The sequence below is a fragment of the Armigeres subalbatus genome, chromosome 1 (genome assembly GCF_024139115.2).
Source record: "Armigeres subalbatus isolate Guangzhou_Male chromosome 1, GZ_Asu_2, whole genome shotgun sequence".
NCBI classification, from domain to species: Eukaryota; Metazoa; Arthropoda; class Insecta; order Diptera; family Culicidae; genus Armigeres; species Armigeres subalbatus.
Genome location: NC_085139.1, coordinates 146,995,514 through 147,020,751, shown reverse-complemented (window position 1 = coordinate 147,020,751; position 25,238 = coordinate 146,995,514). Strand labels below are relative to the sequence as shown.

Here is a 25,238-nt window from a genome sequence, read left to right as displayed (position 1 = left end):
AAAAAGGATAATTTTCTCGTCTGTAGAATCGTTTATGCCTTTCTTGTACACCAACGTGTAACGAAAAGGCTATAACCTCCAAACACGATTTTTTGATAGGATGCTTTGAGCGCCTACTCTCATATACCGATCAACTCAGCTTGACGAATTGGGGTGGTGTTTGTTGATAAAGTCATTAAATCTAAATCATTGGATGGCGATCTACTCAAAAACAGCAACTAGCGTGGAGCTAATCTCTAGCCAAAAAGTGCGACGTGGGAAAATATGTTTGGCAACATGGCCGCTAGATCCCTTACTATTCAACACATTCTCGGCCATAAAGATACTTTTCCTGAAAATGTGGGAATTGTTCTTCAGGAAACTAAGAAACTGCTCCAAGAATGCCCCCTGAAATTCCAGCTAGAATTTCTTTCGTACTTCAGTCTGAAATTATTTCAAAAGTTTATTTACATTTTATATGGACATTCATACATATTTTCCTCTAAAATTTCCTTCTAAGGAAATTCATTTAAAAAAAAGCCTCTTATTTTTAAATTTTTCCTAGATTTGTCTCTGATATTCTTCTAGGAATCTTTCCAAGAATATCTCCAGGAAATCCATCAAACATTTTTCCAAAAAATCCTCCTGAGACTCAAACCAGGAGATCCATCGCGAATTTCTTCAAGAATTACTTTAGGAAATTTTTTCAGGAAATCCTTTCGGATACTCTTACGAAAATACCTTCTGTAGTTCTTCCTGAAAAAGGAACTTCCCGAAGCAGTTCTTGGAGGAATTTTCTGCAGAATAGCTTGAGAAACCTCTGTGGGTATTCCGAAACGAATTCCCGGATAATTCTTGTAGATTTTTTTGGGGGAGCTTTTAAAGGGATTTAAAGTTTTAAAGGAGATTTTTTGTCGATAATTCCGAAAGAGTTTTGACGAAATTTTCGTAAGAATATCTGGAGAAATAGCCTAATGAATTGGCATACGAATTTGGCAAGAAATTTCGGAAGAATTCCGGAAGAAAAATAAACCGGTAACAATTTTCCGAGGGAATTTTTGGAGGAATTTTCGGAAGAACTCTCGAGGCATGGAGGTGGCTATCAAGGGCTTCCACGTGAGTTTCTGAATGGAGAGATCTTGGTGGAATTTCTGGAGTAACTTCAAAGAGAATGTAAGGAGGAGTTTACATGGGTTGACATCATCGGCCTCGTCGAGGCACAGTACGAGACCTTTTCGTGTAGAGTGATGCACAATGGGGTCTTTCAGACCCTATCCGGGTCGTAGCTGGTGTGAGGCAAGGATGTATTCTATCACCGTTACTGTTCCTTATCGTAATTGACGAGGTTCTGTTAGGTGCGATAGACCGTGAACCAAACTGCAGGCTGTTATGGCAGCCTATAGCCATGGAGCACGACTTCAAATTGGCTGATGACGTTGCACCCCTCGCTCAACAGCGCTCTGATATGCAGAGTAAGCTCACCGATCTTCGGCAGGCTTAGTCATCAACGTCAACAAAACCAAATCGTTGGATGTAAACACGGTGACTCCTTCCAGTTTCACAGTAGCCAACTTTAATAAATTGCTGGAAAAACAGGCAGATAAGTGAACGCACCAAAATACGAATTTTTAACTCAACGGCTGCAGGTGTTCATCAACAAATGCCTGCGGTATATAATTCGGGCCTGGTGGCCTCACAGCTGGATCTCAAATAACGAGCTCTATCGTCGTTGTCACCAGAGGCCGATAGCAACAGAAATTCGGGATCGGAACTAGGGCTGGACCCTCCACACTCTACGTAGGGGCGGAAACGAAATCTCTAAACAAGCATTAGACTGGAACCCAGCGGGACATCGCAGCAGAGGCAGATCCTGAGGCTCATGGCGCAAAGCCTCAATAAAGAAATAAAAAAAGTTGACCGAAATCTAACCTGGCAACAGGTTAAAGCGATAGCTGGACAACGCTCAGGATGGAGATCTTTCAAGTTGGCCCTTTGCATCACCGGAGGTGTACAGAATCCATAAGTAAAGTAAAAGTTTACATGGGAATTATTGTTCTGGTGGAAGTTCTGGGAAAGGAGATGTGGAAATTTCTAAGAGAAATCCTAAATTAATTGCTGAAGAAATCACCGAGAAAATTATGAATGGAAGTTTGAAAGAAATTCGTAAAAAATCGCGGAGAAATTCCTAGAGGAGCTTCCGGAGGAATTCCTGGAGGAACTTCCAGAGAAATTTCTGGAGAAACTTCCGGAGGAATTTATGGAGGAGCTTCCGGAGGAATTCCTGAAAAATCTTCTGTAGATATTTCTGGAGAAACTTCTGGAGGAATTCCTGGAGGAGCTTCCGGAGGAATTCCTGGAATATCTTCTGGAGGTATTTCTGGAGGAACTGAATTCCCGGTGGAATATTTGGAGGAATTCCTGAAGAAACTATCGGAGGAATTCCTGGAGGAACATCCGTATAAATTACGGAAAATTTGTAATACACGACATTGATTCACGCCGCCGCCAATCACCAGCGGCGTGACGCTGCCAAGCCACCGCCACTGGCTGAAAATGATCTATCATGCCTCGCCGTCGATAAAATCGGCGCACAGGTCTAGATAGAATATCAAGTGAAATTCAGTATGGAATTGTCGACCAAACTTCCAAGGTATTCCAGGAAGAACCCTTGGGAGAAACTACTGTTCCAGGATAAACTTCGTCGGAAATCCCAGTTAGACGTCTCAGAGGAAATTAACAACCAAATAAATTTATCCTCATTTTAGTAACGCTGCTAATTTGTTTCTCAAGAAAAAAAATTTCCCCGACAAGTGGATAGAATGGAACTAAACTTACTGCCTTACTGTAAACTGGAATAAACAGTAAAACATCTAGTCACAAATTCAACTTTATGAATCATGGATAGCTAATCTGCTTTCTAAGAAAATCATACCTATACAATTTCAATCATTGCTGATAATACTCTTGTGTGCGAACGCGTCCGAGACTAGAGAATTCCTCTTTGATATTTTACTTTTGAGTGCTTGGACACGCTCCGCATCGCCCGACGCGTCAACATGTCATCACTCTTAGAGAATTTAATATGCTGTTTCAGATATTCCTTTAACTATTTAAAAAAGTAGTATAATAATATGTGTTAGTTAAAACTGTCATACATTTGTGATACGCTGCTTTTTCAACGTGTTGCTACTAAATTCGTTATAAGCTCACGATGGTGTCTAAATCAGATGTAAAATTATTACGTAAATTATGAAGGACCCCACGAATGTGCCATGATCAAAGCTTATTCAAATTTTAACTAAAATCGTACAGAAAATTGAACAAAAAAATTTTTTTTTTGGTGTACGTACTATCGAGGTAAACTGTACGTACAATCGAGGGTACGTACTATCGAGGTATGCCTGTATTACTAACTGACCCAGCACCCGCGTAGTGGTCACAGTTTGGCCTACAGGTGACCGAAAAAACAAAGTAGGTTGAAACGTAAAAAAAATCAAAAGTGAGTTTTTATTTCACCGAAAAAAACAATTCAAGTTCAAAAGATTAAGTGGGTGGTGATCGAAACCTGTTGGAGAGTGAGATTTCTGACCTTACCGACCAAATGTCCTATTCGGCCAAATAGCTTATTCGGCTATATGATTCTTTCGGCCAAATGATATATTCGGTCAAGCAACTTTCGGTCTAGTGGCCTTCGTCAAAATGACATTCGGCCAAACGGTTCTTCGCCGATACACACATATGCCAATGTTTCATGTTTTATGTTTTATGTTTTATGTTTTATGTTTTATGTTTTATGTTTTATGTTTTATGTTTTATGTTTTATGTTTTATGTTTTATGTTTTATGTTTTATGTTTTATGTTTTATGTTTTATGTTTTATGTTTTATGTTTTATGTTTTATGTTTTATGTTTTATGTTTTATGTTTTATGTTTTATGTTTTATGTTTTATGTTTTATGTTTTATGTTTTATGTTTTATGTTTTATGTTTTATGTTTTATGTTTTATGTTCTGCACAACAGAATACCACAGAAGATAACACAGTAGGGGAGGACGGTCCAAAATGCACCCCTTAAGCTTTTACGATGTTTCCGCCCATATAAACAAAAATACCCAACCATTTCAACGTATAGGTGCGAAATTTACAAACCCAGCTGCATTTCACAATGATCTCCTATTCAAAGCAATAAGGTTTTCATGACTTTCTAACGCATTTAAAAAATGTTTTCAAAATAGGCCTGGGGCAAAACGCCCGAATGGTGGTCTAAAATTACTCAATTGCATGTAAAATGATGGTGAACGCATGGTTTTTTTTTTCTTAATGGATTGAATTAAAATTTTACGGATGTGGTGGAAGAATAGCAAATCGTTATGAATATGAAGGGATTTTACTAAATTTTTCCAATGGAACTCAATGATGGATAACTAATTATGAATTGTAATGGTAATATTCGGTCATAAATGTACTACAACAGATTATATGAGTGATTTTATGAGTGAGGCCATTTTGCCCCAGGGGTGCATTTTGGACCGTTCTCCCCTAACACAGAGTGCCTACCGAATAGAAGAAAGGAATAAAAAAAACCCAGATTAATCCACCTAGCGGTGATGGTGCCTTTCTCGACCTTCGTAAAATGTGTTGGCTTGAAAGTAGATGAGCTAGTAGCTAAGAGTAAAAAAGAAAAACTTCTAGGCCGGAAAAACTTGAAAATCGGATTATTTCAAGCAAAGATATTGTAGATCCAGTTGAGAACGCGAGATCTCGGTTCGGTTTTCAACTTGATCTACAATATGCTAATAAGAATTTCGACAATTTTTTTCCTTTTCCAATCTTTTTGGTGTACATACCCCTGTTTTATTTTACCCAGTTATATATTTTAAGTATATCACATTTGGATGTTTGTTATACTGAAGCTCTGACTACACAAAAAGAAAACGGAAATGTCATTCCCATCGAGCGAGCGATAAATCTCATGACCGTCCTTCTGCCAAACTCCCGTATGAAGAGGGAGGGAAGTGTATCAGTGTGGAAGCATCCGATGGTTCGTTTTCGGAGCGAAATAATAGCCTTTCGGTACAACTTTGTAGCACAAGAAAGGCAAAAAGTATTTTGGCCATATTTTCTAAGGTCCAAGCTGGCCAATTTTCAACAGAAAATAATAGAATAGGATTCCGCGTCCAATGCAATTTGTTGTGAGTAAATCGATTGAGGGTAAGTGCATTAAAAATGAGCTAGACTTTTTACGTGCTTTTTTATATCATAAAGCATTTTGGCCATAATTTTTGTGCCCATAGTCCGATCTTCCAAATTTTCAATAGAAAACAAAACGACAGGATCCCGCGTCGAATGGAATTTGTTGCAAGTAAATCGGTTGAGGATAAGTACCAAAAAAGTGAGCTAAACTTTTCGCACTTTTGGTGCGCGCACACACATACATACACACACAGAGACATCATCTCAGTTCATCGAGCTGAGTCGATTGGTATATAACACTATGGGTCTCCAGGTCTTCTGTAAAAGTTTGGTTTTGAGCGAACATTTAGCCTTTTGTATACTTTGTAAACAAAAGGCAAGAACGGTGTTTCGGCCATAGCTTCCGATCCCATATTTCGATCTGGCCAATTTTCACTAGGAAACAATGGGACAGGAATCTGCGTCGAATGCAACTTGTTGCGTGTAAATCGATCAAGGTTAGGTGTCCGAAAAATAGGTGACATTTCTCTTTTCTGATTTTTCTATTAAAAAAAGGTGGTTTGGCCATAACTTCCGATCCCATAGTCCGACCTGGTCAATTTTTGATAGGAAACAATGGGAAAGGATTCTGCGTCGAATACAATTTGTTGCGAGCAAATCGGTTGAGGATAAGTGCCCGAAACATGAGTGACATTTTTTACGCGATTTTTACGTATAAATTTGTATTTTGGCCATAACTTCCAATCCCATAGTCCTACCTGCCCAATTTTCAATAGGAAACAATGGGAAAGGATTCTGCGTGGAATGCAATTTGTTGCAAGCAAATCGGTTGAGGATAAGTGCCCGAAAAATGAGTGACATTTTTTACGCGATTTTTACGTATAAATTTGTATTTTGGCCATAACTTCTGATCCCATAGTCCGATCTGACCAATTTTAAATAGGAAATAATGGGACAGGATTCTGCGTCGAATGCAACTTGTTGCGAGCAAATCGGTTGAGGATAAGTGCCCGATAAATGAGTGACATTTTTTACGCGATTTTTTCGTATGGGTTTATATTTTGGCCATAACTTTCGATCCCATAGTTCGATCTGGCCAATTTCAAATAGGAAACAATGGGACAGGATTTTGCGTCGAATGCAACTTGTTGCGAGCAAATCGGTAGAGGATAAGTGCCCGATAAATGAGTGACATTTTTTGAGTAGTTTTGCGCACACACACACACATACACACACACACACACACACACACACACACACACACACACACACACACACAGACATCACCTCGATTCGTCGAACTGAGTCGATTGGTATATAACACTATGGGTCTCCGGGCCTTCTATAAAAAGTTTGTTTTTGGAGCGATCATATAGCCTTTACCGTATACTTAGTATACGAGAAAGGCAAAAAGTTTTATTTTTTAGTATTTTACCTCTTTTGCAAGCCCAAGTTCATACCAACTTCGGTTATCGAGGTTGCCGCTCGTTCTCGAGAATAGGTGGCCTACAATTAAAAGTTTTGTTTTCCATATTCCTTTTATCACAAGATAATAAACTTGTTATTTCGTTGAAATATTTGTAAACTTATCATCATGTTCCTTTTCATAACAAGCTTATATGATACCATCATTATGATTTTGTGTGAAAATTTGGGTCTCCAGTTAACCTTGCGAACAAAGGCGTAGTTTTTCCAATCCGAAAAAGGCGAATCTTCGTCTGGCCATGGGTGCTTTCGGGTGGGCAACATTCTCGACTCCCTGGGCATAATGAATCCATTGTACTTGCGACACAAGATACATACTCAAGTAATGACGTTAAGGTCACTCCTGACGGAATCCAAGTTAGCATTTCTCGCTTAACTTTTCGAAAGGATCTAAGTAAATTTTTTTTCATGAATTAATTTGAGTACTGCAATAAAAAGCTTTCATGTTGTTCTGTTGATTGCGCTATTCAAATTAATTCATGAAAAAAATGTTACTTAGGTCCTTTTGAAAAGTTAAGCGAGATTTTCTCAGTTATCAATTGCAAGGTTTTCCATTAAGGTCTCTCCTGACGGAATCCAAGTTCCAAAGTGCTCGCGTTTTCGGGGGCACACCACTCGATATGGAAGCAACGCACAACTGTCATTTCTATTATTTCACGCATGCTGCGATGCAGCAAAGCTAAATCAATAAAAATTACAGTTGTGCGCCGCCTCTGAATCGAGTGATGTGCCCCCGAAAACGCGAGCACTTTGGAACTTGGATTCCGTCAGGAGTGACCTTAATGGAAAACCTTGCAATTGATAACTGAGAAATCTTAATTCGGATTTATAACATTTTTTTCATGAATTAATTTGAATAGCGCAATCAACAGAACAACATGAAAGCTTTTTATTGCAGTACTCAAATTAATTCATGAAAAAAATGTTACTTAGGTCCTTTCGAAAAGTTAAGCGAGAAATGCTAACGAAATACTAAGTTGAACAGTAGGCCAAGTTTCCAGTTAGAATGAGAAATAAGATAAAAATGATAATATTATATGTATTATAAAAATATAACATATAGGGGAAGTGTACCGGTTTTGGCCACCTTAGTGCCCAATTTGGCCAACCCTGAAAAACGCATGTTTCCAAAAACTATTGATCATTTTCCACAGCGAGATTCGCAAGAGATATATCATCTGTTACAGCTAATAAAACCTTGGGAAATTGCATTATTTTTGGAGTTACGAGAGAAACTGGCCAAATTAGGAACATGGCCAAAGCTGGTACAGTTACCCTAGTTGAATGAACCCGTCTTTTTTAATCCATCCCACTGTGCGCGGATCCCCACATGTTTCAATTCGACAAAATGCATGTTGGAATAACACTTAAACGAATTACAAGAACACATAATATTTTAGTGCCGACCAAATTTAAAAAAAAACAGAAACCATTGTGCCATAATTTTTTCCCTCTATTGATTTTAGCAACGCTTTTGTATAGTATAAAAATAATGTTTCAACATATTCTATTTCCACAGGCATTTGGTATAACAACAATGATCTAAGCAGAGATTGGATCCGCATTGCTGGACGATAGTACCCGTTATACCCTAGTAAAGGGTTTCGTCCAAAGAAAAGACATCCAGCTGAACCAAGCAGTGCTCAATTGAATTCATCACAACAGCAGCGTCGCCTCAGTCAACAGCTACAGCAGCAGCAGCAACCATCGCATTCGCTGCCACAACCCGTGCAGTCCACTTCCGCTCCATCCTCATCATCGCATTCCAACAACAGCAACAGCAACCCATCGGCAGCAGCTCGCTTTTCCTCTGACGGCAGTACGAAGGTTATGGGCAAAAACGAAATGAAGCGCGGAATATCTCAGAGATCGTCGGATGCCGGAGGTAGGACAATCTGATTTGATTTCCATAGATGTGGGAATGCTTTGCAAACTCGTAGCTGTTGCGTTTGAGTTCCGCTTGACTATGGCTGTCTTCCCTTTTTCACATCAGCGACACTATACAAAAGGGATGCAGTATACAAAGACACTTAGCACAAGCACATACACTCGATGAACATGCATTTTAAATTGTAACCGTTCGTTTATTGAATATAGCTTGATGATTGGATGAAACAATCATTGGACAATTTATGAGCATAAACTGTTGCAATTTTTCAAAAGTTTCCATTAGTTATCATCTTACTGTACTCGATTTAGATTTCAATTACAATATATCTCATATTTTGATCGAGCATCCTAGTCGCAAGGGAAAAAATGAAAAAAAAAACAAGCTTTAAGATATACAAGCATAATGGTTATACTGAAATTTAGAGTGAAAATGTTTTTAAATCAAGGACATCCAAATTGTTCAATATACTCTGACAATTTACATATCAGGAGGGAGTTTGTGTGATTCTCCGGAATGCATGAATATCAAATAAATGTATATTGAACCGTTATAAAATCGATACACTTCTGGCTAAAGAATTTTTGCTTCAAGCCTTAATTAATATGTCGGCTAAGGAAACTAGTCTGCAAAATTGAAAACGTTCACCTATTTGATAACTATTTGAATCTAAAAACATTCATTTCAGGCTATTAAAATTCTTTATAATTATAATCTATGTTCAACTTATAGAATCATTCTGAATGGCACTGCTTGAATACTATGAAACATACAGTCGAAACTTTTAAATATTGGTAGTTGGTGATGATAACGCAATCCACTGCGATCGGATCCCCTCCCACCCACTCAGTTATTTTTTTAGGGAAATCGCTTGTTTACCTCTATTTAAAAAACAAGAACTATTCGATTCAAGTCAACCATCTGCATACACCGTGTTGCAGAGTACTCGACTGTACTCTATAGAAGTGAAAATATGAAACACTGCTAAAGAGGGTACGATGTTGCCATTTGACAAAAGAGAATTTGTGAATGGCGGTAATGACGACGGCCCTGGTTCCGACTGACGATGATGATGATGCACACTTTGTCACAACCGTACTACTATCGGAATTTATTTAACTTGGTGCTCTGGCAAGCATGACAGCAATGGCAAGTAGCATCATGATTTGGAAATAATGGAATGGCAACAAGTTTCACATTATCCACATTTACCTACCGCTTCTGGAGCTTTCACTGGCACACAGGCAGTGACGGTATAGAGAAGACAACATCTCATGGTGGAACGGGGACCCGGGGAGGTTATTTCCAGAACATTTACATGCCCCTAGTGTTTGTCGAGCCTGGATAACGATAAATCGATGATGGAATAATAGGTGAATTGAATAATGAGGTTAGCATAGTGCCACTTCTGGACGGAAACGTATGTGTATAACAGACGAAAACTGAATCCGTACTGAATAGCTTCCAGAATGGATATTTTTGGGAAAGGTGTAATACATAAACGATGGCAATACAATATTTGTTAAGCAACATCAATTGGAAATTGATTCATATAGGTATTCTTATCATTTACAAATGTTGAAAACCCTACAACACTTCATTGTTCATAAAACATTTGATATGTAAATGCCAAAATTATTTATAATACCAATGACCAAATCACAATCCGGTTGGATAGTTCACGTTACTTCAAAATCCGCTATGTGGATATCGCTTGACCTTGTAACTGTCGATTGTACTGCGAATCATCTAACTTAATTTGATTCCAAAATCACGGCCAAGGTTATTTTCTTCAACAGTTTAAATCTTAAACACATTTCATAGGTAAATCCTATGGAAAACGCGAAGAACCCGATTAACGGATGTCTACATGTAGGTCGATTCTAAAACACGATTTGAAGGAATGGAGACGCTTGGTGTGGTATAAACAAGCAACACTCATTTTCATCCACATTGATATTTTGATTTGTGTACATTTCCATCAAGAAATGCATATTGGGCTGATTCCATTTTTTGATAGAGCAGCTAATATTAGCTGAATTTCAATTTTATCCGTTTGAGAAACCCCAAAATGAATCGTATGCTATTGTCGAAGAATTTTGAAAGCTCAATAGAACCACTGGAATTTTGGAACGGTCATTGGGAGTCACAGAAGAATTTTACTATTGACTGCACACACTATTCGTCGGTATGAATTGTTACAAAAAAAACATAAAGCTATGGGTTAAACTTTTGGAATTGATCACATTTTAGGATGTTCTGGATCTTCCGAAGTACACTTACGGGAGCATTTGTCAGTCACAGAAGACTTTCACTATTGCTTACACAAACAAATCGCCGGTATAAATAATTGCGAAAAAAAATCGCGAAAATGTCGCATACAAAATAGCAAATAGAGATGGAATTATCTTAGCACGTATTCGTAAGCAATTTTATGTTTCATAGAACGAAAATCCAAAATCATTAAAGAATTAGAAATTTTCAAAAAAAAATTTGAAATTGACAATAAATAGAAGCACATCTCTGTGATTCAAACGCAACCGACTGTTGTTCTATTCTGATACACATAGTTGTGTAAAGAGAAAAGGTGTGAAATGTTGCCAAAGCAAATTCGGATACGGAGAATTGACTGATCTCCCATCGTTATTAGCTGGTTATAAGACAACTTCTCGCAGCTGGTAGCTGGTGTATAATTGGTAATACGTCCGTGTACTTTATGGAATAATGTGGGTTCAAGTCCCACCAGCAGCCAAATCTTTTTTCGCAACATCTCATAAAACACCTTAAAATGGCAAGCTTAACTATGTGTATTAAAATTAAACATGTTTTCCAAAAAAGAAAAAATCTGATTTCCCTCACAAGTCATTAATCAAGAAAAAAAAAATAGAAAATTTCCATTCAAGAATAGAGAAAAGCAATAAAATTGAATAAATTTTCCATGAACAATAAACGCTTTTAATGTAGTAGTGGATGAGTAGAGTAGTAGGAGTAGATGGTAAAAATGCTCAGTTTTATTGCTTTTTATGATTTTCCGTGGAAATTTTTATATTTATTTATAGCTCTTCAGTCGTTACAAATATTTAGTACAAAATATGTCCTAATGGTCTCCGATAAGTCCAGAGGAGGTACAATAAAAAATAAAAATTTAAATGAAAATAAAGAAAAACTCCTAGGATTTGTTAAAGAATGTTTTAAAATCCTCAATTTTTCCCGGATTTTTTTTATTGCCCCCTTAAATTATTATTTTTGGGCAAAAATCCGAGGGAGGGGAGTATCTATATATTTATAACAAAGTTGGCATTTGTACGACCGCGCATCTCTCAAGAATAGACGGCCCAATTTTCATTAATTTTTTTTCGTTTCCTTCTTCTATTTACAATGAATTTGGAGAAAAATGTTATCAAAATCCAATCTCTAGGATGCAATGGTTTTCCGTACATATGTATAAGAATTCCAAGTATCGATTATCTGCATAATATAACACGAAGTTGGCATTATCATTCGATAAAAAAAAGAAAAATCATTCCGAAGAACAAATTTGCCTTCTAAATAAATTGTGAGCGCAAAAAATTGTGTCAAAAAATTGATCCATTTTTGGCGAGACAAAGTTCGCCGGGTCAGCTGGTTTTTAATATTTGTATCAGCCTCGTTGACCTTCTGTGAATTTTTTTTATTTTTTTGTTGAAAATATATTGATTTCGTGGATAATTTTTTAATGCTAATATTGAAAAATGTTTTATTGTTTATGGAAATTTTGCATTTCCTAGGGAAATTTTATATTTGTTTATTACTTCAACACGGATTTCTTTATTGGAAATTTTTCTTATTTGTAAAATTTTTATTTTATTAAAGAGAGTTTAGATTTTAGTCAATCTAAAATGCGGTATCAAATTGAGAATCTCAAACAATATAGGGGGAGATCCTTCAGTGCCGGACATATAAGCCATTTATCAAAATATTCTCTAACTATCTGGATTATATTTACATGTAACACAAAATTTAATCATTGGATAATTTTGGTGAGAAATTTCACGGATCAGAAAAGTGTTTCCTAGTACCAAACACTATTGCATGATATTCAAATATGACCTAGTTCCTGTTACATGAGTAGATACATCATTTAGAACAGTGAAATTTTTCATTTGCTTCGATTTGTAGATATTTAAATATGTTAGTAGAACTTATTTAACCCTAGAGTAACACTACTAGAGAGGTCAATTCGAGCTGTTTGTATTATGATGCTCCTGCATCATTTGAATATTACATCGTTTCAACGTCTAACATCCGGATGAGCAGCTGAAATAACCTGAACCCAACTCCCTGCCCGTCAGTATTAAGTAATGTTTAACCTTGAGACGCCACGAGTATCATGGTTTATGTCCCCTCCTAACAACTCTTAAGGGCCCGTACACTAATTACGTATGCATTTTTTCAGGGTTTTTCAACCTCCCTCCCCCCCATGTAAGATATTTCCCATTCAAATCAATTTTTATTTATATGGAGCGCCTCCTCCCTCCCCCCATAAGTGCTTACGTAATTAGTGTACGACCCCTAAGATAAAATTATATGGTTGTATGACATTCGCCAGAAAATCATTTGCCAGAATCAATTTGCCAGAATGGACCATTCCCCAGAAAGCCATTCGCCAGAATTGCTAATCTCCTACTTCCCATGCACGCGTTTGCCCAGTATGAACAATAATTCATAACGCATAACTTTTGCCATAACTGTGTGCAGCGTCTAAAAGGAGGGTCATTTAGCATAAGGGACATTTTTAATAATTTTGCTTTGTTGTTGATATTTAGTTGCTTTCTAGTGAGGAATATAACACCGCACCGGTCCATAATAGAATTGTAAAGACGTAATTCTTTCGAAGAATGCATACATAAGCCGGTTATAGCCGCAATGATGGATGTGATCCCATCTTATAAAATAGGAGCCTGCCCGGATTAAAAAATAGACGTTTGCCAGGATTAAAGCAATGGGTGGTATGATCCCTTCTTTAAAAGAAGGTACTTGCCCAGATTAAGACAATGGTGAATGTGGTCCCTTCGTTAAAAATAGGCGCTTGCCCGAACTAAGGTAATAGTGGATGTGACTCTTTAAAAGTAGGCGCTTGCACGGATTAACGCAATGGTGGATGTAATTCCTTTTTTAAAAGTAGGCGCTTGCCCGGATTAAGGCAATGGTGCATGTAATTCCTTCATTAAAAGTACGCGTTTGCCAGGATTGAAGCAATGGTGAATATGATCCCTTCTCCAAAAGAAGGCGCTTATCCGGATAAGGGCAATGGTCGATTCATTTTTTTTTTTATTTAATTCGTTTTTTAAAAGAAGGCGCTTGCTCGGATTAAGACAATGGTGGATGTGGTCCCTTCTTTAAAAGTAGGCGTTTGCCACAAATGAAGCAATGGTGGATGTGATTCCTTCTTTAAAAGTAGGCGCTTGCCTGGATTAACGCAATGGTGGATGTAATGTCTTCTTTAAAAGTAGGCACATGCCCGGATTAAGGCAATGGAGGATGTGGTCCCTTCTTTGAAAATAGGTGTTTGTCAGAAATGAAGCGATGGTGGATATTATCCATTTCTTTAAAAGAAGGTGCTTGCTCCGATTAAGGCAAGGATAGATGTTATCCCGAGGTCCTCCTTAGCCTAGCGGTAAGATTCGCGGCTGTAAAGCAAGACCATTCTGAGGGTGGTTGGGTTCGATTCCCGGAGCCGGTCTAGGCAATTTTCAGTTTGGAAATTGTCTCGACTTCCCTGGGAAAAAAGTATCATCGTGTTAGTCTCATGATATACGAATGCAAAAAAGGTAACTTGGCTTAGAAACCTCGTGGTTAATAACTATGGAAGTGCTGAATGAACACTAAGCAGCGAGGCGGCAATGTCCCAGTGGGGATGTAATGCCAATGAAGAAGAAGAAGATGTAATTCCTTCTATAAAAGTAGATGTTTGCCCGTGTCCGTGTTTCAATATGTCAATTGTGGATATGATTCCTTCTTCAGTGAAGTCTGCGTCTGGAATGAGGCGAAGAAATATGATATCCATTCGTTAGTTTGTTTAGTAGTAGATAAACATGATTTTTTTGATAAATAGTATCCATCTTTCTGAAAATGGTTTAATATGTTAAATAATCCCTTTTATGAAAATTAAATACCGCAAATCCCTTCATTAATAAATAATGCCAGATCCCCGTTATGCAAAATTACCTTCTTTATTTTTTTTTTTTCTATTCTATAGCCACCAATAATAATCGGAATTACCAGAGTTTCACTGTTTCTGGGGAATAGTACATTCTGGCAAATGGTCTATTCTGGGGAATGGTTTTCTGGCATATGGTCCATTTTGGCAAATGGGTTTCTGGCAAAAATCATTCTGGAAAATTGATTCTGGCAAATGGTTTTCTGGGAAATGTCATACAATCGATTATATACATTATAAGTATGATACAAAAATATCATACTTGAGAATTTCGCAAGTGTCACACACGACTGAGCCTACCAAATAAATGAACTGGTTAAAAAACATTTGAATATACTCCATATAATAATAGTTCATTTTTCATCGACATAAGTGAAAAAAATTGTTTGGAAATTAGACAACATGATGGAAATTGAGTGCCTAGCATTGCCAATCGTTTTATCATTGATTTTAGTGTTTTTTCAGCGTTTCATTAAAACCAATGGCCAAAAACAAGCAAAAACAAACCGCGTAACTAGCGACCCCAGTGTATTGAGTTTCCATTCAAGTGACAGTAAACTGAATATTTCGGACTATGCAAAACGCCACCGTTGCACTATAGGGCATCTTCATACAAATATACGGACAAAAATTTCTTCCTTTTTTCGAGCTTATAAGACGTTTTTGATATTGTTATAACACGGAATTGTTGTTTGTCTTCCAGGACTTGCATGGTTCTGGGTCACTCACGCAGTACCACCGCTCTTATGAACGACAAGCGTGCTTTTTTTTGAATGTATTGTACTTTTTTAAACGTCCCGAAAGATTCAGGATCATTTGTCAGTCTTTTCACGGCTAACTTTTAAAAAGGGCCTAATATTTTGACTAGTTAATTTTTTTTTCAATTACATTGAACTCTCCCTAACTCGATGATCTGTAACTAAGTCGAAGAAGTTTGCCAATGCATTTTCACCTCGCTAACTTGATGTTGTCAGAAACAGTTACATGCACGATATATTTAAAAAATAGAAGTGAGAGGTGTGAAATGACAAGTGATAAGTGAGAAATGGCAAGTGAGAATTGAGAAATAAGAAGTGAGAAGTGGAAATTAGAAGTGAGAGATGAGAAAAGTAAAACATGAGAAACGAGAAGTTCGAAGTAGGAAGAGAAGTGAGTAGTGGGAAATGAGTAATGAGAAGTGAGAAATTCGAAGTGCGAAGTGTGTGGTGAAAAGTTAGAAGCTAGAAGTGATAAGTGAGAAATGAAAAGAAAGAAGTGAAAAGTGAGAAGTGCCAAGTAAAAAGTGAACAGTTAGAAGTGAAAAGTGAAAAATGAGAAGGGAGAAAGGGAAAAATGAGAAGGGAGAAGTGAAAAAATAAAGAAAAATTTAAATTGAGAAATGAGAAATTCGAAAAAAAGAGAGAAATGAGAAGTGCGAAGTAAGAAAGGAAGTGCGAAGAAAGAAGTGAGACATGAGAATTGAGAAATGAGAAGTAAGAAGTGACAAATTTAAAGTGCGAAGTGAGTAGTGAGAAGTGAAAAGTAAGAAGTGAAAAATAAGAAGTGAAAAGTAAGAAGTAGTTAGTAGTGAAAAGTGAAAAGCGAAAAGCGAAATATGGGAAGTCAGAAGTGAGGTATGAGAAGTAGTAGAAAGTGAAAAACGAGAGGTTCGAAGTGAGTTGAAGAAGGTAGTAGTAAGAAATGAGAAATGAGGGCCGACGTTGTGAGAAGTGAGGACTGAAGAAGTGAGAAACGTGATTTTTTCTTTTTCCTTCTTTCTTTTTTTTCCTTTTTATATCTTCCTTTTTCTTTCTGTATTATATCTCTCCACTTGCTTCTCACTACTCAACATTTCGCTTCCGACTTCCTAATTATTTTCTCCCACTTCTCATTCATTGTTTCTGATTTTCTCACTACTCACATCCTTCTTCTCACTTTCATACTATCACTTCTCTCCACTACTCACATCTTACTGCACACAGCTCACTAATCAATACTCACTTCTGTTTCTCAGTACTCACATCTCACTGCTGTGTATTCATTTGCAACATCCCATTTCTCACTTCACAGTTCTCGCTGTTCACTATTCACTTTGAACATCTCACTTCGCACTTCCCTTAGTAAGGAAACATATTTTAACTATTCGATCAAACGGTATTCGGCCAAATATAAATGTGTTCCCTATCTCAATATCTCCCTAACTCGATGGTCCCTTCAATATCGAGTAAGGGAGAGTTTACTGTATATCCAAACGGCACTTAATTTATGTTCAAGTAATAACAAATTAACCAATACAAAACGAAAGTTTTTAAACTCAGAATAACTCACCTAGCGGTGCCTTTTTCATTTATTTTAAAATGTAATAAAACGTAAATAAGCGAGGACAATATACCAACCTAGAGATATAGATTTGATGATTTCCATAAATTCAAATATATTTTCAATTTAAAAAAAACCTTTTCTTTATACATTCAAAAAATTCAGGGGTATTTTGAAAAAGAAAAAACAATGATTTGTCAATAATTCCGGAATACAGAAGGAAACGGGCCAATTTTCAATGACGAAAAACGAAATTGCATTCTTTTTAGTGCGCAATCTATTGCAGGTAAATAATACTAATACCAAAAAAATTTTAGTTCGATTTTGGAGTGATCCTATTTCCGAACAACTTTTCTGCATCAATATCTTTACCGACCTTCTTTATAAGTTTCTCTTATTCACTATATTCGTAATCATTAGCATTCTGGCAATACTGAAAATCGTCGCTAGCCGAGGAACTTTTAACATTTTTCCACTTAAAACCTATGTCATTTTGTTCAATCTTTTTTTCATCTTCACCCCTGCTTATCTTACAACAGTGACCACTTATAGCGAATTTGATGATTGTCATTCGCGTGAAATGTCAGCACGATGTTTTATTGTTGACACCGGAGCGAAATGATAGATAGCATATTTTCATCATCATCCTTAGAAATCTCTTTGAACCATCACAGTAACCCAGAAATAAATTTTTAATATGACATGATATGCTTCCATGAGTCGATATCGAGTCGTGGAACATCGACTCATGGAGGTTTGACTGTATTGTCTCTAATAAAACTTTTTCAAAACTATGTGAATCAAGTTTCTGAGGGAAAAAATTGATTTCACTTTTTCGCAACTGGGATATCGACTATCACAATAATTACAAATCGTAAGAATTCGAAATTTTGGGGATCTCCTGTGTATCAACTTTTGGAAGACTATAGTAAAAAAAGTTTAGTGAAAGTTAAATTTCCGCTTAATGTTCACCCAAATCCCGATTGCTAAAACCGCATCTTTCGTGTTAGCATTGTTCCCGTGGGGGACCAAAACCTGTCCACTTCTTGAGATATTAATAAATCAAGGGGGTTTAAGGTAATTAAATTATAAATGATTCATCTTATCCAGTACATATAGCGGTAGACTTTTTTGCCATTGAAATGACAAGTAGGCTGAGAAATATGAGCAATATAAATCAAAAACAAATCGCCACCCAACAAACGCAGTGTTTCAGGTGCCATTTTTTCGCATGTGGACTAAAATTATACCAAAAGAAACTGTGTTTTAATTTCAAGGAAAACAGTGGTATGCTGCTCCAATAACTTTTTTTGCTTACGGATCCTGTACACCTCCGGTGGTGCAAAGGGCCGACTTGAAAGATCTCCATCCTGAGCGTTGCCCGGCTATCGCTTTAACCTGTTGCCAGGTTAGATTTCGGTCGACTTCTTTTATTTCTTTATTGAGGCTTCGCCGCCATGAGCCTCTGGGTCTGCCTCTGCTGCGATGTCCCGCTGGGTTCCAGTCTAATGCTTGTTTACAGATTTCGTTTCCGCCCCTACGTAGAGTGTGGCCGACCCAGCCCCACTTTCGATCCCGAATTTCTGTTGCTATCGGCCTCTGGTGACAACGACGATGGAGCTCATTGTTTGAGATCCAGTTGTGAGGCCACCAGGCCCGAATTATGTACCGCAGGCATCTGTTAATGAACACCTGCAGCCGTTGAGTGTTCTCCACTGATACACACCATGTTTCGCTAGCGTATAACAGCACAGATTTCACGTTAGAGTTGAAAATTCGTATTTTGGTGCGTTCACTTATCTGCCTGTTTTTCCAGATATTTCTTAAACTCGCAAAGGCAGCCCTTGCTTTCTTGATCCGTGCGCCTATGTCGATCTTGGTACCGCCGTCCGACGCCATTTGGCTACCAAGATATTGGAAGCTTTCAACATTCTCCACTGGTTGCCCGGCTACTGTGAAACTGGAAGGAGTCGCCGTGTTTACATCCAACGATTTGGTTTTGTTGACGTTGATGACTAAACCTGCCGAAGAGGAGCGCTCGGCAAGGTCGTTGAGCTTACTCTGCATATCAGAGCGCCGTTGCGCGAGGAGTGCAACGTCATCAGCCAATTCGAAGTCGTTTAGATGCTCCATGGTTATAGGCTGCCATAACAGCCCGCGGTTTGGTTCACGGTCAATCGCACCAATAACTACGATATGCCTTTTAAAGTTGTGCTCCTACAGATGCAAATCTTCTTTTTTTCATACAAGACCCGCACTGCCGCTAACCGCAAGTCGAGCACATCTGTATATGGAGGCCCATATACAGATGTGGTCGACTTGCGGTTAGCGGCAGAATAGCAACACTGTCACATCTATAGGAGCAAATTACTTAAAATATTTGTCAAATAAATTAAAACTTTAATTATGTCACATCAGTGTGCATTTTAACAATGTTGTGCCATTAGAGTGACCCAGTCTAGTATGAGGAGAAAAAAAAGTCGTCGGATTCTACGCCTCCAGGATTTTGCCTTTAGGTAAGAAAATCATTCTCTGAAAATTTCAGCCTGATCGGTTATTGCATAAGCTGGCGCAATTGATTTGAAGTTAATATGGTACTATTTCGTACAGGAAATTGGATAGAAGAGCCCGATTGAGCCCAGATTTGCAGGAAATGAAGTTAACTTGCCCATGAACAATTCGACATAAAATTCTACTAGTGCTAAATAAATTTTAAATCAATTTTGGGCTGATTCATTTGGAGTTGGGTTGAGCACTTTGAAATTCATTAATTGTCATGAAAACATACACATGCAATCAAAGGTGCCTGCGATGCGTGATTTCGCGCGCACTGAAACATAAGTAACTGCACGCGCGCCACAACACATATCGCAGCTACCTTCGATTACATGCGCTTGTTTTCAAGGCAATTAATGAATTTCAAAGTGCTCAACCAAACTCCAAATAAATCAGCTTAAAACTAATTTAAAGTTTTTTTAATCATAGTAGAATTTTATGTCGAATTGTTCATTGGCATGTTAACTTCATCTTCTGCAAATCTGGGCTCAATCGGGCTTTTCCATCCAATTTCATGTACGAAATAGTAATAGAGGTGTATTTTCCTATATATTTCGGCTGAAACCCCCATATCAACTTCAAATCAATTACGCCAGCTTATGCAATAACCGATCAGGCTGAAATTTTCAGAGAATGATTTTCTTACCCAAATGCAAAATCCTGGGGGGTGCCCCGTAGAATCGGACGACTTTTTGTATCCTGGGCCAGTTTATTGTGCCATTTCCAGAATTCAAGTACACTTTGGGTTGATGCGTTGAATCCGTTAGATTGTGCATAAATCGCACATCCGCAACTCTGAAGGAATACCCACAACTACCATAATAATTGCCATATCAATTGTAAAGCTTTGTCAAAAGCCAGCATTTCTGAGCATAAGATTAAAACAAATATCTAATTTGCTGCTTACTGAGTATGGTGCAGTAGGGAGTAAAATTCATATTTCTGTCCTTACAAAGAAACGTTAATGTCTCATTTACCGTGCGCCTCCACTCGCCTTTTTTCTCGTCAGTATCTATAAAAACATTTAAGCAACATTTGTTTATCAAGGGCATATTGTTCCCATTCTTTCGCCTATGCGAATGTTGTTTGAGTTATAGGTAGTAAAAGCAGTTGTACATTTGCCAAAAAACGATGCAGCTGTGTTTTTAAATATGTCAAAATCTCAATTTTTAGAACAAAAATGTTCATTATTGTTTGTTGCCCTTAATAAAGGGAATATGTATTTTTTATGTTTTCTTTAAGCCCAATATCACATGATTCTACGAAAAGCTCTCGGACAAAATAAAAGTGTTTGAATTCTTAATTTGCCTATAGAAAACATATCTGGTTAAAAAGATAATACTCAATTCCAGACATATATTCTTGACTAAATTTTATAAAAAAAAATTACCCGACGGAAATAAAAATCTAACAGCACACCATCAATACTACCAGGCCGTTGATATATTTTCTTTTTTACCAAAACTAGCCAATCAATCACATCGATTTTTTGCCGGCATGGGAAGATACCCGACTTCGAGAAATTGTAACATATGGCTCTTATCGTACATCGTTATGCTTCACATACCCATAACGGTATCGAGCATCAATTGTTTTCGTTGCTTTGCCGCAGTAGATTCCCAGAATACCTCCAACCTTCCCTACGAACTGCACATAAGCCTGTTCTCCAGCGTAAATGGACCCCAACGGAATGGCATCATCACGGAAACATTCCAAATATCGTACATCGACGAACTGCGGAAGCAATCGTGCGTCTGGGGTTTGGACCTACTAGACGAGAGTTTTAGAAGCTACATGAACAGGTCACCCAACATGACCAATATCGTCGTCAATCATATCGCAAATGCCTTGGTGAACTATTTACGAATCCACTGTTCAACACCGGATGATAATCAATCTTGGACTGATTCAATCAAGTTTAGTTGTGTAGACAGATTCATTCTCTATCGTCTGTGCGAAGTTCAGCGAGATGTGGAAACGTCCCACCTGCAGGACGTGATGGGTTCGCGTGTGAAACGTGAGTTCCGCCCGAAAAGATGTAGTCTGAATAACTTACTTTCCACGAATAGGAAAATATACGAGTTTGGGCTTGAAAACGAGGGGCTCACATCCCACTCTCAAACAATACTCAGCACCATCTATCTCGTTACCGACGTAATCACGGAATTTTATAACCGAAAGTTGGCTCACTCTCGCAAAAGCTACTACCGAACCGATTCGAGACGTGACGCCGACGACACGGTGGTGCAGAAGATCAGCTCCTCCATCGAAATAGTTCTGCTGCAGACTATCAAGTATCACATTCTCCACAAGTTGGGCCTGAGGGAGCGACCGAATGTTACCCGGATTGCCAAGAATGGTTACGTGTTCGAGGCGATAGACCGCGTGTATGGTAACAAGATAAATATTGGCAACACTTATGCTGGGAAGCACTATTACAGTAAATATTTGCAAGCGAATCTATCAAAAGATTTCTCGAATTCCTTCGTCGACACGTTCTTCGAGGCAACCGACATCGGTGCCGGTGGCAGCGGCAGCGGCAGCGTGGAAAAGCAGTATAACTTATACCCGAAGAAGATGAAGTACAAACAACCGTCGCCAACCGACAGCGAGAAGCAGAGCCTATTCGGTGGCACCAAGATACTTTCATTTGCGGAAAAAGGTTTGGTTATGATGCTTACCTCTAAGTAATTATTCTTTTCTTTTACTTTTACTGCACATTGAATCTACAGACAAGGTGTTTCTTCGTAGCATCTTCCATGGATTACGTAACGCAAAACACGTAGATTATAACAATGCTTTGTGTCAGTAATTCAATTTAACAAATATAATTAAAAAGAGCGTGTTTAGAAAGCATTGTTACGCATTTTTCAGCAATCAACAGTTAAAAAGCATAACTCAAATCGAAGAACTTTTTCTTTTGCCATGCCATGCTACCATATCCGTCTAATCCCAAAACAAAAGAATAAGCTCCCAATTTAATCGATGCTTCTTGCTATCATGCGTGTTTGCTGAGCACTGATCAGCACTGATAAAAATCCAAAAAACAAGGAAGGAGTAAATTGGATTTGCATTTCTTTTTTGCTCATGGGGTGATTTTGGAAGCAATGGGATGAAAAACTTCTTGCAAAATAATCATCTCAACGGTTATATAATCTTATTTCAATATATGCAATTGAAGGATATTTAATTTTTAAATGTCATTTCAGTCTACCAAAAAATAGGATTTTATAATCGATTGGAGGTGCAACGTGAAAGAGCAGTTTTATTGCAAAAAGTGTAGGACAACACTGCTGATGAGAACTGAGGACAATTTCTAGATATTTATTCAAAAATGCTCTTGATTTCGATCGTGTAATGTGATTTTGTTCCCATGGAATAATAACCTGACAGTAGAACTTATATTCTAGATTTGGTTGATTATAGCGCTGTAGTCACAGGCATAACTGCCACTTATTGATATGAGGTCCTTATCGATATGGAACAGTTGTGCTTGCGATGGCCAAGCGTACAATAGCCATAACATTATTCAAGATCAAAATCAATACAGCTTTTTTGACATTGATAGCTATAATCATAATTCTAGAGATGAAACCCTCAAACCATCATTTATTGTGTTGGTTAGTTATACGACGTGGCTTACATGATTCATGGAAAGATCGCTATAGGAAAACAATTAATTCATAATATTTTGAACGTTTTGTATTTGCTAACTTCTCTTATTGTCATAGGGTGATTGCAGATATTGCTGTTATTGGATCAAATAAAAAATATAATGAATGATTGATTGCCAGCGTCTTAGGGGAAATGTTACACGGTTAAAATACTATTATTCTTCCATTTACTTCCACTAATTAATTTTTGTGTATCAAACAGATACGTATTTCGTTTTCTACTTGAAAACAATGAAGAAGTTTTCAAGCAGAAAAAAACGAAATACGTATCTGTTTTATACATAAAAATTAATTAGTGGAAGTAATTGGAAGAATAGTAGTCTTTTAACCGTGAAAAATATAAGTCCTGCGTTCATTGTCAATCATTTGTCAATTTGAATCATTCAGACTTCTGTAATCTAACAATCTATATAATATGTCAGTCAGAGAAAGTTGCAAATATTTTCGAATGTGTATATAAGCGAAATAATTACTTAGCATTTATTTGAAAACAAATCCTACACAGGCTTCATTCTACGGCTACTAAATCATGTTTGGTGATAGGTATCTTGTTTTCATATTTCATATTCCATTTTTTCATTATTATCATTTTTATCAAACTTATATTTCACAAATTCATGAGTGTTCGAAAGCAGTACACTTTATAAAAATTTCAGAGTTAATACCCGTATTCACGGTGAATCTAACATTTAGACTTTGGACGACAACTGGTAAATAGATGTCATTGACATTATAAATACTTAATGTGAAGTGATTATAAAGCGAAGATGAAGCAGTAAAAAATGTTAACGGCATATCTGTGTTAAAAGTATATGGAAAATTGTCTATCGAACGAGTTTATCAGGGTGCAAATGCTAGTTTGGAGAGCATTTCATAGTAAAGAATAAAATTCTATTTAACAGTTATCAATGTATTTTCCAATGCTAAAGTAATGATTTGTCATTTTAAAGGAATTGAATTTTATTCAGGTTTTAAAACGTTTTAAGAGGTTGAAGGCTCAATTCCAGGCTCGTTTCTTTGCTACTGTCATCGCAATCTTAGTTCTTGCTGTGTTTCACGTTCTACCAAAAAATATTCCTGCTGTTGTGCCTTCACATTAACAATTTCAAAACCTCCCGTGGCACCTATGAGAGGTCGTAGAGTTCTCTGCATCTTTCTTAAGTAGGTGTCCAACTAATTCACTCCCCTACCTCAGCATTCTCAAGGACGTGGCTAGGAAAGATCCCGACTGTTGGAGAGTACCCTCCCAAATCTATATCTGTGGTAAATGATGAAAGGGATGTTACACTTTTACAATAGTCTCGGCCTACTTACCACCTACGAATCTATGCGAATGGTTTTAACCCTTTCAGACCCACGGGGTCAACTATTTTTAATCTTTCTTGGACGTCCTAGGCCATCCAAACTGTCCTTGAGTTCAGGACTTGAATTCTAAGGCTGCAAAAAAGCTTTTTTCGTTACTCAAAGCTCAGCAAACACAAGATCGTGTATCATAGCGAATAAGTGTACAAAATGAACTACCGTAATCTGAAAAAGTGACGTATACGCCATTTTCCAAAAATGGTGTTAACGAGTACTACTTATCGAGCTCTTTAACTTTAACTACTTATCGAGCTCTTTAAGGTAACTCCCCACCTTGATTTCCGATAGCAATCTGGATAAGGATTCCATAAGAAAAACATGAGTATCACTAGTGTCCAATCTACGAAGTATACCGTAACAACGCTAACGCTAACTACTTATCGAGCTCTTTCACAGAAAAATGGAAAACATGCCTGTTGTAAAATGGCTGTTACGTCACTTTTCCAGATTACGGCAGTGGAGGCCATATACACTTTGCATGCAGTCAAATGGAAAGATGCTCCCATATCGCCACCACCTTGTACACTTATTCGCTATCATATGCGACTTTGTGTCGTGGCATCTAACCATGTCTCTTGATCTTCACGAATATGTTATGAACGAATC

The 25,238-nt window shown here is 37.5% G+C and overlaps 1 protein-coding gene across 1 annotated transcript in view; it reads left to right on the top strand.

The window, feature by feature from the left end:
• The window catches only part of LOC134205218 (uncharacterized), a 181,316-nt gene that overhangs the window by 23,059 nt on the left and 133,019 nt on the right, over positions 1–25,238 (top strand). Inside the window, exon 2 of the mRNA XM_062680274.1 lies at positions 8,175–8,540. Within this exon, the coding sequence (XP_062536258.1) occupies positions 8,486–8,540 (55 nt within the window). The 5' untranslated portion in view covers positions 8,175–8,485. The remainder of the gene's footprint in view (positions 1–8,174; positions 8,541–25,238) is intronic.